At 50.3% G+C, this 15,766-nt stretch overlaps 1 protein-coding gene across 1 annotated transcript; it reads left to right on the top strand.

Moving 5' to 3' along the window:
• The first annotated feature begins 3,001 nt into the window (after nucleotides 1-3,001).
• Nucleotides 3,002-8,637, top strand: CYSLTR1 (cysteinyl leukotriene receptor 1). Its single transcript, XM_039572332.1, has 2 exons — nucleotides 3,002-3,046; nucleotides 5,484-8,637. The coding sequence occupies exon 2, from the start codon at nucleotides 5,529-5,531 to the stop codon at nucleotides 6,564-6,566; it is 1,038 nt and encodes a 345-aa protein (XP_039428266.1). The 5' UTR covers nucleotides 3,002-3,046; nucleotides 5,484-5,528; the 3' UTR covers nucleotides 6,567-8,637.
• The last annotated feature ends 7,129 nt before the right edge of the window (nucleotides 8,638-15,766 follow it).

The following is a 15,766-nucleotide window of genomic DNA, read 5'->3' as shown; positions in this document are numbered from 1 at the left end:
TTCCCGGAGCACAGCGCACCTGTTTCAGAATGACTGCGGGCTGCCGGCCTTCAGGACACAGGACTCATTGCATTGAAAGGCTCTTCATCTCCACTCACACTGGGGGGACGCCTCCAAACCTCCCCTTTCCCTCCGGTTTCCCACCCCTTTGCAGTGGAAGCGCATCCCTGCCAGATCCAGGGGCGCTGTTCCAGTGCACTCCCCTCATTAACCCCCACCAAAAGCTTTCCATCCTCCTTCCCTCTCTTTTTTTCCCTTCTGCTTTCCTCCTGTGCTTTACTTCACTTCCAGGAGGGACATTCCTGGGATGACGACTGAAGCCACGCACATTCCAGGTGGGGATGGCTGAGTCCAGCTGATCAGGGCAGGCAGAGCATTCCCAGGTCTCCATGCCCGATTTCAGGCATCACCACAGTCCTGCTTTTCTGGAGAAATCCTGCAGCTGACATTGCCACTGGGAGTCCCCTGCCGGTGTCACACAGCCCAGCCCACACCAAATACCTTGGGGCAGGTCTGAAGCTGGGACACCATCCTTATCCCACAAGATTCCAAGAGAAAGGACTTATTTTGGGAAGTCACAGGAGCAGAAAGAGAATGCAACATTGTTAACAAGGTGTTTGCTTCCACACTAAACCCCACCTTTCTGCTCTCCCCTTCTTAAACAGCCAGAGTGGAAGAAGTTGCCAATGCTGGAGGGATTTTTCATTCACTCTGGGAAGCATTTGGGCATTTAGGAAGTTGTCTGGAAGTCCTGCAGTAAAGAGATAAGCAGTGTGCTGGATCAATGGCGTTTGGGATACTTGAGGAAAGGCTCAACTTCTTGGAATCTGGTGCCTGGCTGGAGCTGCAGGAATTTGAGGGCCAGGGGAGAAGGCAATGGAGGGTCAGTCAGTGCTAAGTGACAACCCTAAAGCATGGTCAGGTTTTTTCCAGATTTGGATGGTCCCAGACAGATTTCCAAAGCCTCATTTGTGCCTTTATTCCTTATCCCACTGTCCTGTGGAAAGGGAATCAGAGGTGTTACAGCCTCAGCATCACATTTCTCTTATCAGAACTGATGGGGATCACTTTGTTGGGGTCTTCTTCACCCTCATTCCTCCAGGAATTCATCCATCTGGAGCAGCAGCAGCCTCCTTGATCCCACAGCAACCTCAGCCTGACTTTGCAACTAGAAATTTTCCTGTTCGTGAGAGTGAAAGGCAGAAAAGAAAAGGGAACCGCAAAAAAAAAAAAAAAAAAAAAAAAAAAAAAAAGAAAAGGAGAAGGAGAAGGAATAACTGAGCAGCAAAAAGCAGAAGGAATGGCTAAAAAAGGTACCAAAAAAAGCAGAAGGAATGGCAGAATGGAGTAACAGCAGAATGTGCACCGCAAATAAAGCAAACTCCAGAGGCAGCTCCCAGCACAGGAGATTGGAGGCAGTGCAAGGAATTGTCCAGTCTCGGAGGCTCTTGGACCTCCATCCTTGAAAGTCTTCAAAATCAGGTGGGACAAAGCCCTGAGCAGCCTGGCCTGGCCTGGCCTGGATCAAGCAGGAGTTGCACTAGAGATCTCCTGAGGTCCTCTCCAGCCTGAATTATCCCATGATCCTGTGATTTGACTGTTTCCAGTATGCTGCCAAGCAGCTCTTGGGAGCTGGACAGGCTTCCTGGGCATGGGTATGTGAGGAAAGGTGGGAAACTCTTGGGAAGGGCAGAGGGAAGAGGTGCATTTCTTTCCCACACACCTTCACTCTTCATGGAGAGCGAGGTCAGAGAGAAACTGCCACATCCACAGCACCGTGGCTTGGAAACTCCAAAAGCTGCCATAAAAATGGAGTTGGGGCAGGAAAATGGCTGGGAATCCTCCCAGCAGGTCACACAATGGCAGCACCGACGGAGAGCTGGGCTGGGGTGGCTTCACAGCAGGAAAACGTGGCATGACTGCTGCCAACACTTGGAACAGAGCTGGGCAGGCTGAGCCTGGGGACACCAGCACCAGGTGGGGACCAGGGATGTCCGTGAGGACAGGGAGATGTCCATGAGTGACCCACAGGGTGAGTTCAGCAGGGCTGGCTTAGCTCATGGAATCATGGAATGATTTGGGTGGGAAGGGACCTCAAAGCCCATCCAGTCCCACCCCTGCCATGGGCAGGGACACCTTCCACTGGACCAGATTGCTCCAAGCCCTGTCCAACCTGGTCTTGGACACTTCCAGATGCTCCAGTGCCACTTGGAGCTGTTCCCACATGGATAAAGGTTTCTTCCTCCAAAGAATTCCCCACTGCCCCAGAGAAGACAAAAGCTGCTGTGTCCCCCTACCCTGAGGGCTACAGCTCCCTGTGACCATCCACATGCCAGCCAAATCCACTGGGGATGGGAGAATAGAAGAATTCCCTAACTCCTGAGCTAAAGGTGGGAGCAGCATATCATATATCCTCAGAAGAAAGCCAATATAATTAATTGAAAATTCAGGGTGGGACAGCCCACACTTAAAATATTCGAAGTTGAGAAAAGTAATACTTCATTTGATACAGCCTTGGAGTTTGTTTGGTTTTGTTTGTTTGGTTTTTTTTTTTCGGTTTTTTTTTGTTTTTGTTTGTTTGGTTGGTTTTTTCTTGCAAAGCCACAGCTGTTTAAAAAAAGAGAGACAAATAAACTGTATTTTGGGATGCTGGAAGAACAGACTGCTAAATTCATGAGAATTCTGGTTTCCCTCCGATGAGACCAAAATCGAAAAGTCTCATAAAAACTATTTCTAAACAAGGTTGCTAGCTCTGATATCAGAGATGAGCTCCCTGCCAGTTACAAGCAGGAGTAAATTACTCCCAGAACAAAACCAGGGAGGGGACCCCGTCAGTTGACACCAGACTAGGGGGCGTGGGCACGGCTGGGATGCTTTCAAGTGTTATTTCCTAGGAAGGTGGGAAAACTCTGGAAAAGCTGAAGGTTTCGGAGTCACGATGGAGCCGGGGCGGGGCCGGGGGCGGGGCCGGGGGCGCGCCCCGTTTTAAGAGCGGCGGGGGCGCGCCTGGGACCGATCGCGCCCGCTCCGACCCCGCAGCGCTCCGGTAAGGGCTGCACTGGGGCTGCATTGGGGCTGCACTGGGGCTGGGGGGTCTCGGGCTGAGGGGTGGGAGCTTTGCCTCGGTGCCCCCCGCTTGGCCATGTCCCAGTTTGAGCCGCTCTATATCCCCCGGAGCGCAGCCGCGCCGCTAATGAGCTGCGGCGTTAATTAGCGGCTGATCGCTCCATTCCTGTCCTGTGCCCCCGCTCCGTCCCCTCGCAGAGCGGATTTGGGGCTTGTGAGGGGCGTTTGGTGTTTTGGGGCATTCCCGTCCCTCTCCGAAGGGGGAATGCAGCGCCCGGAGCGTTCCTCGGGATGGGGACGCTTCGTGTTCGTGCTTGGAACGAGCGACAGCAGCGATTTTGTGCTTTTGAGTTGTGCAGTTAAATTGAGTGTAATCTACTGGGGGCCAGAGATGCTCCGAGGGCTGGAGCCCCTCTGCTCTGGAGCCAGGCTGGGAGAGCTGGGTGTGCTCACCTGGAGAAGAAAAGGCTCCAGGGAGACCTCAGAGCCCCTTCCAGTGCCTAAAGCGGCTCCAGGAGAGCTGGAGAGGGACTTGGGACAAGGGATGGAGGGACAGGACACAGGGAATGGCTTCCCACTGCCAGGGTTAGATGGGATATTGGAAAGAAATTTTTCCCTTTGAGACACTGGCACAGGGTTCCCAGAGAAGCTGTGGCTGCCCCTGGATCCCTGGAAGTGTCCAGGGCCAGGTTGGATGGGGCTTGGAGCAACCTGGGCTAGTGGAAGGTGTCCCTGCCCAGGGCAGGGGTGGAATGGGATGAGCTTTAATGTTCTTTCCAACACAAACCAGTCTGTGATTCTATGACAAACTCTAGATTTATCTGTGCTGCATCAGACTGGGAGAATAGCAGTTGTTTAGGGTTTTGTTCCCTTTGGGAACATTTTCTCATCCATTTCGGTTCCCTTTCACTTGTGCACATTCCCAGTGAGCTGAATTCACCAACACACAAATAAATGGTTTGGTGAACCGTGACTGTAGAAATAAAAAAGTGGCAGAAGCAATATTTGCCTTCAATTCACGTTGCAAATGTAAATATGATTTCCCTCAGCTGGGAAATGCTGTTTTGTGGGATTCTTGTTGTTTTTCACAGATACATTTCTGGGTGTGATGTTCTCTCACACTTGAGCAGTTTGATTGTGATCACCAGGTTTCCTTTTGGTTGCAAAACTCAAATTGTGTTTAGAAATTCAATAGAAAACAAGTCTTGCTTGTCTTTTGGACAAATACCTTGAGTCGTTTTTTAAATTGTGGGCTGGTTGCTGGACTTAAGGCCATTATATATTAAAGCATAAAAGGTCCTTGACACATGGACTGGTGGCTTTGTGCAGTCCAATGAGGATTTTTAGTGAACATCACCCCCTGTACCCTCGGTGGTGACAGTCCCCTCGCTGACACCTGCTGAGCTTTGGGTCATTTGTGCATTGCAGATAACCAAAGGACTCTTTTGAAAGAGTACAAACACCAAAATAGCTGAAATTTGACTGACACGTGGAAGCCTTGAGCATCCTAGAGGGGTTCTGAATCCTGACTTCAGTAAATCCCAGGGACAGACAGAAACTCTAATGCTGCCAAGTTATTTTTATGGATGAAAATACATTTAACAGCAAATTTGAGCATTTTCATGGTACAGTTGTGGGTTGTCATGGCTGATCTTGACCCAGCTTCTGCTTTTGTTGTTGTTGTGGTGTCGTGTTTTTTCAGCTGGCTCTTTTCCTGCAGTTCTGATCTTGCAGCTTTTCATGGTCTCAGGCTGCAAGGGAGGTTCCACGTTTGAACCATTAGAAACTGAAAATTAATAAAAAAAAGAGGAGAGTCAGGGCTGAACAGTTACTAGGGTCCAGGACTGCTCCTCCTATTTTAAATTCCATAGTGCTGTTGTCACCTTCATTATCCGTCTCTGCTGTTTTACTGAGTAGCTGCCTCAGTTTGTGAGGAGTTAAGAGATTTCCTGGTAATTTAATGTCCTGAGGACTTGGCCTTGAGTTGCACCAGGGGAAGTTTAGATTGGATATTAGGAAAAATGTCTTCAGCAAAAGGCTGGGCAAACCCTGGAACAGGCTGCCCAGGGAGGTGCTGGAGCCACCATATGTGCCAAAACACATGGATGTGGCACATCAGGACATGGGTTAGTGGTGATCGGGGTGGTGGTGCTTGATGGTTGGACTTGATGATCTCAAGGGTCTTTTCCAGCTGTAAGGATTCCATGGTCCTGTGATGCGATTCCATGGCTCTGTCACATTTTGTCACTCATAACCAGTTGTTATGAGTGAAGAAAGGTGGATGTAGTGGGGGATGGATCAGATCCACATCCCTTCCCAGCTCTCTCGTTAGTGGGATGACAGGTTTTTTCCTCTTATTTCATTATGGGTACTTATTTTCCTGTGCTGCTTTGCCTCACCTGAGTTTTCACCCCCAGGCCTGACACCATCCCCAGGAGGAGCTGGTGCCTCAGCCGGGCACCATGACAGCGCTGTCCTCCAACCTGTCGTGCCACCACTCCATCGACGACTTCCGCAACAGCGTCTACTCCACGCTCTACTCCATGATCAGCATCATGGGCTTTGTGGGAAACGGCGTGGTGCTGTACGTGCTGATCCGCACCTACCGGCAGAAAACGGCCTTCCAGGTCTACATGCTCAACCTGGCCCTGTCCGACTTCCTGTGCGTGCTCACCCTGCCCCTGCGCGTCATCTACTACGTGCACAAGGGCCACTGGTTCTTCAGCGACTTCCTGTGCCGCCTCTCATCCTACGCGCTCTACGTCAACCTCTACTGCAGCATCTTCTTCATGACGGCCATGAGCTTCTTCCGCTGCATTGCCATCGTCTTCCCGGTCCGCAACATCAGCCTGGTGTCGGAGAAGAAGGCGAAGTTTGTGTGCGTTGGCATCTGGGTGTTTGTCACCCTGACGAGCGCGCCCTTCCTGCGGAACGGGACGTACCAGTATGGCAACAAGACCAAGTGCTTCGAACCGCCAGAGAACTCCCAGAAGACAAACCTGGTGGTGATCCTGGATTTCATCGCCCTCTTTGTGGGCTTCATCTTCCCTTTCATTGTCATCACCATCTGCTACACCATGATCATCCGGACCCTGCTGCGGAACTCCCTGCGGAAGAACGAGGCCAACCGCCGCAAGGCCGTGTGCATGATTGTCATCGTCACCGCCACGTTCCTGGTGAGCTTCACGCCGTACCACGTCCTGCGCACGGTGCACCTGCACGCGCTGCGCCTGCGGGGCCCCAGCTGCGGGGACACCGTGTTCCTGCAGAAAGCCGTCGTCGTCACCCTGCCCCTGGCCGCTGCCAACTGCTGCTTTGACCCCCTCCTCTACTTCTTCTCCGGGGGCAACTTCCGGCAGAGACTCACCACGCTGAGGAAGGCATCTTCCTCCAGCTTGTCGCAAGCCTTCAGGAAAAAGATCTCTGTGAAGGACAAGGATGAGGAACCCTTTGGAGAAAGCCAGAGGGAGAATGGAAGGGCAGCAGTGGCCCCTCTGTAAGGAGGTTAAACCTTCCCCTCAGAGTTCTGGTGGGGGATTGAGATCTCAGAACTCTTCCAGAAGATGGGATGGAGGCTTGCAAGCCTTTGTTGACGTTAAATAACTGTGGACAGTCCCTGGTTTGTGGTACTTGGTGGCAGAGCCACTGCTGGGGCTGGGCAGCCCCTGGAACCCCCAGAGCTACATGGGACAGAGCAGCCACCACCAGCAAACTGTGGAGCTGCTGCTGAACTCCCAAAGCCCCTTCCAAGGCTGTATTTGGGCATTTGCTTCGTTTCACAACTCTCCAAGAGCATTAATTCCCCGAGCCAGTGGGAAATGTAAACAAAGCTTGCAGCGGGTGGGGAGCTCCTGACAAACGAGGGCAGAGTTTTCACTGGATCTTCAAACAGCCGCCAAGTTTACACAGCGAGGTCGGGATAATTCCTGCCCTGCTCCCAGCTGCCTCTGCATTTTGGTTTTTATGATCATTATGTGTGTTTTAGGCTCCCAGGGCTGTGCCTTGGCTGCAAATCAGATGGGCCCCTCTCCCACCCCCACCAAGCAGCTCAAGATGCTTTGATGGGCAGCACATTTGCCAGTATTTTCCCAATTTCTAGAAAAATCTGTGGGATCAGTTGTAAAATTGCAGTATCCTACTGTGCAGGGTAACTCAGGAATAAGGATAAGAGGGAAACTTACTTCAGTGGGACTGGTCCTGAAGTGATGGCTGCACAATTCAGAGTATCGCTCCAGTTTTTGGGGAAGTTTTAGGTAAAAGTGGAGCTCTGCGTGCTCAGAGTCAGATTTGCCTTTCTCAACTATTGGCCAAGGGTGTTACATTAATAATAAATAAAGCTCTCTCTAGGATGTTTGATCCTGTTCCAGAGTGTTCACCTCACCCACACCTGGCAGCAAAGAGGCAACACGAGGCCCTTGGAAAGATCTTTAGGAAGAGCTGGAGATCCAAAATCTGAGTCTGGATGAGATGTAATGCTGAAAAAACATTGGGCCATGTTTCTTCTGTAAAGACAAACTTCAAACTCTTAGATGGAGAGAAACATTCCTGTACTTTTCCAGGAGATCTGCAGGAAGGTAGCACTCCTGCCTCTGCTGGAGCAGAGCCTGGCCAGAGATCTGCAACACATCCCAGCAGAAATAGAAATTCTTGTAGGATTAAAGCTCTCAGTTGGAGAAGGAGTTGATAAATGAACAGCAAGTGTGTTTGGATATGGTATTTATGATTATATGGTTACTCGATGTTATCTGGAATAAAGAAAACAGTTTTAGTAGTGAAGAATGACAGTGAGCAAAAGGAGTTTGGCTTGGAGAAATTATCTGCACACATAATTAGAGTGTGAATTCACAGCTCTGGCTCAGAAAAGGCACTTAAAAAACCAAATTCACCTGCAGGACAAATGTGAATTTCCAAGGAGATCTGAAATTCCTTTGTTAAATTTGAAGGATAAAGTGGCAGAGGGCTGAAAGCTGCTGCTGTAGAGGAGAGTTAGAGACCCCATAAACCCCCAGAGGGCAGAGCCAAGAGTTCAAAGCCAGAACTGCAAATCGTTCAGGGAAAGGAATTGGAAGGATTTCCAATTTTTTCAGGGAAAAAGTGGAAGAATTGGCTAAAACTCCTTTTCAGGGGTCAGCATTGAGTAGTCCACTTGTGTCTCAAGGCTTTAAAGGCATTGTGCAACTGTAAATAAAAATCCTCATGGGAAACAGAGTTTCAGAATATGCAGGAATAACATGTCCATTCCTAAAGTTTAATATACTGAACAGTAAAGCTAAATGTGTATATATATATGTATGTATATATTGCAAAGCATTTTTATTGTACCAGAGGTATTTTTTTAACCCTTTGCCTTTTTTTTTATTTGAATGAGACAATGGTAATGGCAAAGGAAATGGCAGCTTTTTTCTTTCTCTTTTTTTTGTGCAATAGGAAAGCCTGTTTTAAAAAACATTCCTGAAAATGAAATGGAAACATTGCAAGTGAAATTTTAATGACTGTTTTTTCTGTGGCTTGTTATAAAGTCTCTGTTAAAGATTTTTCTTCCCTACAATAAAATTTTACTTGCACACAGCACCAGGGTGTAATATTTGCTAAATAATAATAATTTATGGTGGTGTAATAAACACTTAGAGAAGCACAGATGTTGCTGAGATGTTGGGGGAGTTACTTTGCTCCAGTCAAACTGGCCTTTGCCGTAGCCCAACTTCCCTGGATTCAAGCCACCACCTGGAGCTGCTGTCTGGGGACGTGTTAGAGCCAAAACTTCAAGGGCTTCAAGACTTCTGATGGTCTTGGTAGCCCTTGCAGAGGTGGAGCAGCCCAACAAAAAGCAGCTGGAACCTGGATAAATTGGGATTTACAGCCAGAAAACATTTGGAAGAAACTTGGAGGGCAGGGATTCTCTTGGTGAGGGGGATTTTTTGTCTGTTTTGTGTGGTGACACATCACAAATCCAGGTTCCTGCACCGAAAACTCTGCTGACGAAACCTTCTGAGGGAACGTTTTCTCCTGGGCTTTTCCCAAAGCAGGTGCAGGGGCTGTTCGCTTATAAAGCTCCAGCCCAGAGCGGTGAGGAAGGACTTTGCCATCAGCTGTGGGTGCCAGCCGGGCGATGTCCCTGCCCTGGGGACACAGAAAAGTGCCACCCTGGCGGCACATCCCGGGCAGGTTTTGCTCAGGAGTAGGAACCTGGAGAGAAAGCTGTGCAGAGAAACAGGAATTGTTACTGGGATGAGGCAAGTTAGGAATTGCGGTGGTTTTAGGGGCTGCGCAGCGTGACAGGAGCTGGGAAGAGGGGACCAAGTGTCACCCTGGTGCAGCTACAGAGAAAACGAAAGTGAATGGGTTGAGTTTTTGCTTGAAACTGGGCTTTTTCTGCTGCAGTTTCTGGTCCGAGGGTGTCCCCTAGTGCTGAGCCACTCCCGGAGCGGCCGCCTGTGGCTGCCGAGGTTTCCTCTTTTTATTTAGTCCAGCCCCAGCTCCTCTCCTGTCCTGCTTCCTCTGGTGTTGACCCCCTCGTTCCTCCCCTCCCACCCCTGCCTGCATTTTATTTCACAATCTTTGGGTTTCCCTCTCTGCTTTCCTTTTGGTTTTTCCTGTTTTTCAGGGTGGATGCTCCAGCTGGGAAAGACACAGCCACGGGAGGACCCAGTGTCCTCCTCCTGCCTTGGGCTCCAACTGCACACTTGACTTTGCCTAAAAACCACTGATTTTCCATAGGATGACTGTCCCAGTATGGATCTGGGAGCTGGTGGTGAGTACAGCCCTTGGGCATCACCTCCTCATGACAGTTCGGCCTGGGTGTGTCTGGGAGGGTTATTTCTGACCAAACCAGTACAGCTGTGGGTGAAAAGCTCTGCCAGACACTGGTTATCTATATGACAATGGAATGGTCCTGCCTGTCTCCCACCAAAGGAAAGGGAGCTGCCACACAGGCACAGCTGGGAAGTTCAGAAACTGCCCATGGGATGAGCCCACCCTTATTCCATAAACTGCTTCCCCATAAAACTCCTGCAGGATGTGAGAAGCCAACAGCCCTTCAGTTTAATGAGCAATAAAGTCCAAGCACTAGCAATAAAGAGAGATTTCCTCTCATTCCCACTCTGAGCATGGTGCCTCCTGCCCCCCCTTCCCACCCCCCCATCCCTGGGCACGTATTTTGGGGCTGGAGGGGCTCAATCCATTCCCACTGCCTGGATTCCCCAGAGATCTGTGCACTGAGAAGCTCTGGGTCCCTTAGCAGGAGTTAATTCTCCAGCTGAATCTTAACTTAGCTTTTTGTTCCCCATTTCCACTGTGGTCTGACATTGGGAAAGGGATTTCTCCCACGTGGCAGCAGGGAGAACACCAGGCCCTTTAATCCTTCACCTACACAGGGTATGACCTGGTAAGGGGCAAAAATTAAGAAGCAAAAATGAAGGAAAGCCCATCAGATTCTAAAATACCATCAGCACTAAAATGTCTTTGAAACATTCAGTAAGCAATAAAATGTCTTAGAAACATTGCTGAAAGCAAACCCGAGGATGAAAAGCCCAGCCTGATACGTGGGGTTACAAATCCCTCTTGGGATCAGCAAGGTTGGGAACTCAATCCTGCTTCTCCCAAACTCTTAATTCCAGCTCTGCGAGCGGCCACACGTACAAACAGCTATTTGGAATATTTGCAGACTTCACTGGAGGGGGAAATGTGCCCGTTTTGTTCCTGTCAATGTGGTTTCTTACGCTTCAGAGGAAACCAGGCTGCTCCGGGAGCAAAGCAAGGGCCCTTTGTTAGGTCAATAAATACATTCCTATGGATCTTCACCGGGTTGGGGATAGAAGGAGGTAGCAAAATCCCAGGATGTTCATCATGAATAAAAACTCCAAGTCCAGGATCACTGCTGCAGGTCTCTGCTGGGGGTGGCAAAGACTAAACAGAGTTCGGTTTGGGTTTGGCCTGTTAAAATCCCTTTATTTGTGAGGAGCACGACTCCCTCGTGATCTGCTTGAGTTTAAATTCAGCAAGGCTGAGGTCACTTGGGTTGCTCCACCTGGAGAAGAGGGGACTGAGGGGAGACTCCTCAGGAGCTGCAGCTCCTCCTGAGGGGCAGCTCCAATCTCTGCTCCCTGTGAGAGGGGCAGGACCCCGGGGAATGGATGGAGCTGTGTCAGGCCAGGTTTAGGCTGGATTCTAGGAAAAGGTTCTTCCCCCAGAAGGTTCTGGACACTGCCCAGGCTCCCCAGGGAATGGTCACAGCCCCAAGGCTGCCAGAGCTCCAGGAGCGCTTGGACGCCGCTCCCAGGGGTGCACAGGGTGGGATTGCTGGGGGGGTCTGTGCAGAGCCAGGAGCTGGACTCTGATCCTTGTGGGTCCCTTCCAGCTTAGGGTATTTTATGATTCTAAGGCTCCCTGCAGCCCCATGAGCCCCCCAGTAACATCTGCAGGGTTCTAGGACAATGTCACCATGTCCCTGCTGTGGGAATCTCTCTCCACACAGGACAGGAGGTTCCTGCAGGTGTTTTGTCCGGCCAGCCCAGGACGCTGCAAAGGGCTGACTCGAAGCTGCTGGGTTTGGGAGCAGTTATTGCAAAAGGCAGCCTGTGGCTGGACTGTTAGAATTGCATCTGTCCCAGGATCACAGAGGCTTTATTTCCTTTCTGAGTAACCCTGAGACAGCCCCTTCTCTCTGCCCTGTCCTCCCCACGTTACTCACGGCAGGAAGCTGCTTACGTGAGTGAGGGCTGGAAAATGCTACACTGCCCTTTCACCACGAATTTTCAAGGAAAGTGGAATGAAAAGTTCCCCCAAACTGGCCTTGAGCCGCTGCCTCCTGTCAGCAGCATCTCCTCCCACAATCCTCACGTCCTTCGTCACCCCGACTCACTGTGCCAGAGGTTCACAGGACTCCAGAGCTGCTTTGGGTTCCTCCTCGCCCTTTCCCAGTGCTCCGGTGGGAAGGGCAGGGCAGCAGCTTCCCTACAAACCTGGAGCAGCATCCTCACCTGTGGGGAAGGGCTTGTGGTCCCCAGCTCCAGAGAAGAGACTGGAGCAAGGCTGAGACCCCTCAGCGAGGGCAGCCCAGCCCCAGTGCTGAGGTGGTCCAGACCTGTCCCGGAGAAGATTCCCAAGCCATGCATGAGGAATCCCAGACTGGGCAGGACTGGAGGGGGGCAGAGGCTGAGCTCAGGTGGATTTTCCTCTCGGGATGCAGTGTGATGACTCCAGTCAGGGTTAATCACATCCTGTGGGAGGAAAAAGAGCCCTCAAGGATGTGAACTAATGGAACAGAGGTGCTGAGGAACGGATGTCAAAGCCCTGGGGGACAGTCCTGCACATCCTCAGCTCCCAGGGTAGATCCTCCTGGGATCTGCCAGGAGCCTGTTCAGATCCAAATTGTGCCACTCACACCAGCTGACAGTAGAGTTTGCTCCCACTGTAATTAAAACTAAAACTAATCAATAGAATCCGAGGTTGTTCTGAGGGTCAGCAGACGTCCCTGGTGCATCTGCCCGTGGCAGAGGACACTGGAAGCACTGGGCAGTGCTGAGCAGGAGCACCCAGAGCCGCAGAAAGTGGCACCAATGATTCAACTCAAATTAAATGTCTAATTATGGTGACTCTCTCCCATGGTGGGGATTCTGCTGATGAAACAACCCCAGCAAACCTCCGATATTACACTGAGCTTATGTAAACTCAGGCACGGATCTCATCAGCCTCCACAGCTTCCAGCGAGGTGCCTGAGCTTGTGGCCTCCTCCACCAGCACTGACCCCTCAGCAGAGCTGTATATTTTGATTTTTCCCTGTTTATTTCTACTGGATGTTCCTCTGAAACAACTGTGTTTCAACAAGGACTGCTGGAGGAGGAGGCAGCTCTTACACTTCATACTCAGAGAGGGCACAATTCATGGGTAAAGTGACTCTTAGAAGGAAGCTGGGAAAAGTAGAAATATGGTTGATTAGCCACCAAAGCTAGAAAAACAACACAGCCAGAAAAATACTGCCCTCCCATGAGCCAAGGAGAGTGATAATGCAAAGTTAAAGCTGAAGTTTCTACCCCAAATGTAATTCCATTCCAGGAAAAAGTATATAAATGCTTCATCCCTGCTTTCCCTGGCAAATTGAAATTTTGACAAAATACCAGCTCTTTATCCAAACTATAAGAATTATGTCAATACAAACTGCAGGGGTTGTAGGGAGAGGGAGAATTTGGGCTGAGAAAATAGTAAATTGGGGAATATTTTTGTTTCTATTTTATGTTGAACTTCAGGGGCTTTTCCTTAAGTTCAGTGCAGCGACACCACAGGAGAGCACCACCTTGCCATCCTAGCTCACACAAACACAGTTTGGGCTCCTTTTGGATGGAGAGATCTATATGTAAGGACTTTTATTGATTGATTTTGTTTGATTTTATATATAAATACATTAATAGGACAACCACGGGCAGCGGTGAAAAGGCAACGCTGAGCAAGACCCTGATGTTGGTGAGGCATTTTCCATCCCTTTTCCCAAAGCTAAAGGGGTCAGGGCCCCCTAAGGAGGCGCTGACAGCATTTTATCCATCAGAAGGAGGATTTTAAAGCCGTGTAACCTTTGGGAAGAGCAGGGATTAACAAACCTCGCTGAGTGACACCGTGACAAAAGGCCAGCCCTGCGCATGTCCCACACGCGCTGCCCGAGGACGCTGCTGGCACCGTTTGGGGAGAAAAGATGAAGTAACAGCAAAGAGGGGAAGTGAAAAGCATGTTGCTTCATTTTTAATGGAACAAGAGTCCTGTAGTTCTCTCGATGCGTGTTTGTTTTTAGAGAAACTTTTGGAACAGGCACTGAGGTGACGTGTCACTGGGGGAAGGATTTGGTGGCTCTCCAGGGTGACCGGTCACAGGAGACCATTCCCAGGTACAAATATTCCATGTTTGGAGGCTTTCCCCTGGCTCCAGTAGAAATGTTGAGCATGGAAAAGATCAAAGAGAGTCATTCCAAGCTTTTTACTGCACGAGGTGGTTCAAACACATTGTCTCAGGAGGTGGGAATGGGGCAATGCCACTGCTGGAAGCCACCTCATCCCTTGCCAAGGCAGAGGAACTCTGGGATCAGAGGTCCCAAATCCCTTCCTGGCACACAGGAGTTCTCACCCCCCACACAAATTTGCCCTCCTCCTGTTGTGCTTATCTCACCCATTATCTCACCCCTAACAAGTCGGGACTCCTGAGTGCCCTGGGAAGTGACTTATTCCTGGTGTGCAAGTGAAGCAGAGGGGCAGGGGTTGATGCTGGAGCACCAGGCCACTCTCCACCACCTTGTCCAGCTGGAAAGTTCATCCTGAGCTCACCACCAGCTCAGGATGAGCACCAGGGGTGGTGGCCAGGAGCACTGCCCTGCAGAGACAGCTTCAAGGCACATCCCAGGAAATGTCACAGCTCCATACTCCGCTTCCACCTCCCTTTATTCCTTCTGCTTTTCTCACAGATGATTGGAAAATTCACTGCTGGAGCATCACAGACAATCCCCACATCCATCCCCATGGATGACCCCAGCTGGCAGCTGCTCCAGTCCCATTTGCAGCCTCTGGAGCCACCAAGTCCCTTCTCCAGAGCAGGGGAATGGCAAAGCCAGCGCTCCTGGAGCAGAGCCTTTGGAAGGGCTTCCCAAGCTCCCCGCTCCCAGCAGCCTCCAGCACCAGGCACAGCAGCAGGGAAGGCAGCGAGGAGGATTTTTCATAGCAAGAGAAGATGGGGAAGATGGGAAGGGGCCAGTGTGGGTTTTTTTTCTGCTTTCTCTCCTAAAGTGTCCTCGATAATTCTACTCACAGGTTGTCTCCTGGAGATCTGCTCTGCCAGCTGAGAAATGCTCCTCGTGCCACCACCTCACATGGAATATCAGTGCTTGGACCTTCCCTCTGAGGGTGGGAAACCAGATCCATGCCAATCTCAAACTGGAGATGATTAGCCCCAAACAAATAAGTAGGTTTGAGTAATGGAGACAACGTGGAGGTTTCCTGGAGGAGCCAATATTTGAATTCTTCACAGCTGCATCTCTGTCTTTTGCTGGGTGGGTTGTTTTTTTTTTTTCCTCTTAGCCTGAAGTGCTCCCAACTGCCTCATGCCATATGGCTGCTTCTTATTTGCATCCCAGACCTGATTCATGGCTCTGCACTGATATAGATCAGATATAAAATGCTTGTTGGAGTGGGGAGAGTCCCTTCTGCAGTGCTGAGGACACCGATCCGATGGTGCTCCAGCTCCAACGTCTTTGTGGCTGGAAGAGGAGCACCCAGTGCAGAGCAGGGGCCCCCAGGCCTCCATCAAGTGAAAAATAAAAAATAAAACAAAAAAAAGGGAATGGAAACAATCATGAGGAATGGGGTTATTGTAGGAGAGAGCAAGTAAAAGAGGTTGTTTGGGGACAGGGAGGAAAATGCCAGATAGGAAAGAAATAGAGCTCTGAAGAGAGACAATGGAGAACTGGAGTGAAACAATTGAAGTCCCATGTGGACAGGGAGCAGGCAGATCATGGAGCATGGGCAGCTTTTCCCAAAGGTGCCGCAGCTTCCAGCACTCTCGGCCCAGGGATGGACATCAAACCTTCCATGCACAGAGCTGAGGGAAATTTTGCTGCCAGTGTGGTGGGAAATGGGTTTTCACTCCCTAAAAGTCAGGTGGGGGGAGTTAAAACAAGGGCAGCAACCAGAAAAACAAGTGAACCTGTGGAAAGGTAGGAAAGCTG

Source organism: Corvus cornix, chromosome 4A (assembly GCF_000738735.6).
Source record: "Corvus cornix cornix isolate S_Up_H32 chromosome 4A, ASM73873v5, whole genome shotgun sequence".
NCBI lineage: Eukaryota > Metazoa > Chordata > Aves > Passeriformes > Corvidae > Corvus > Corvus cornix.
The sequence above is the reverse complement of the archived record's forward strand: the minus strand, read 5'-3'. Positions and strand labels throughout refer to the sequence as shown.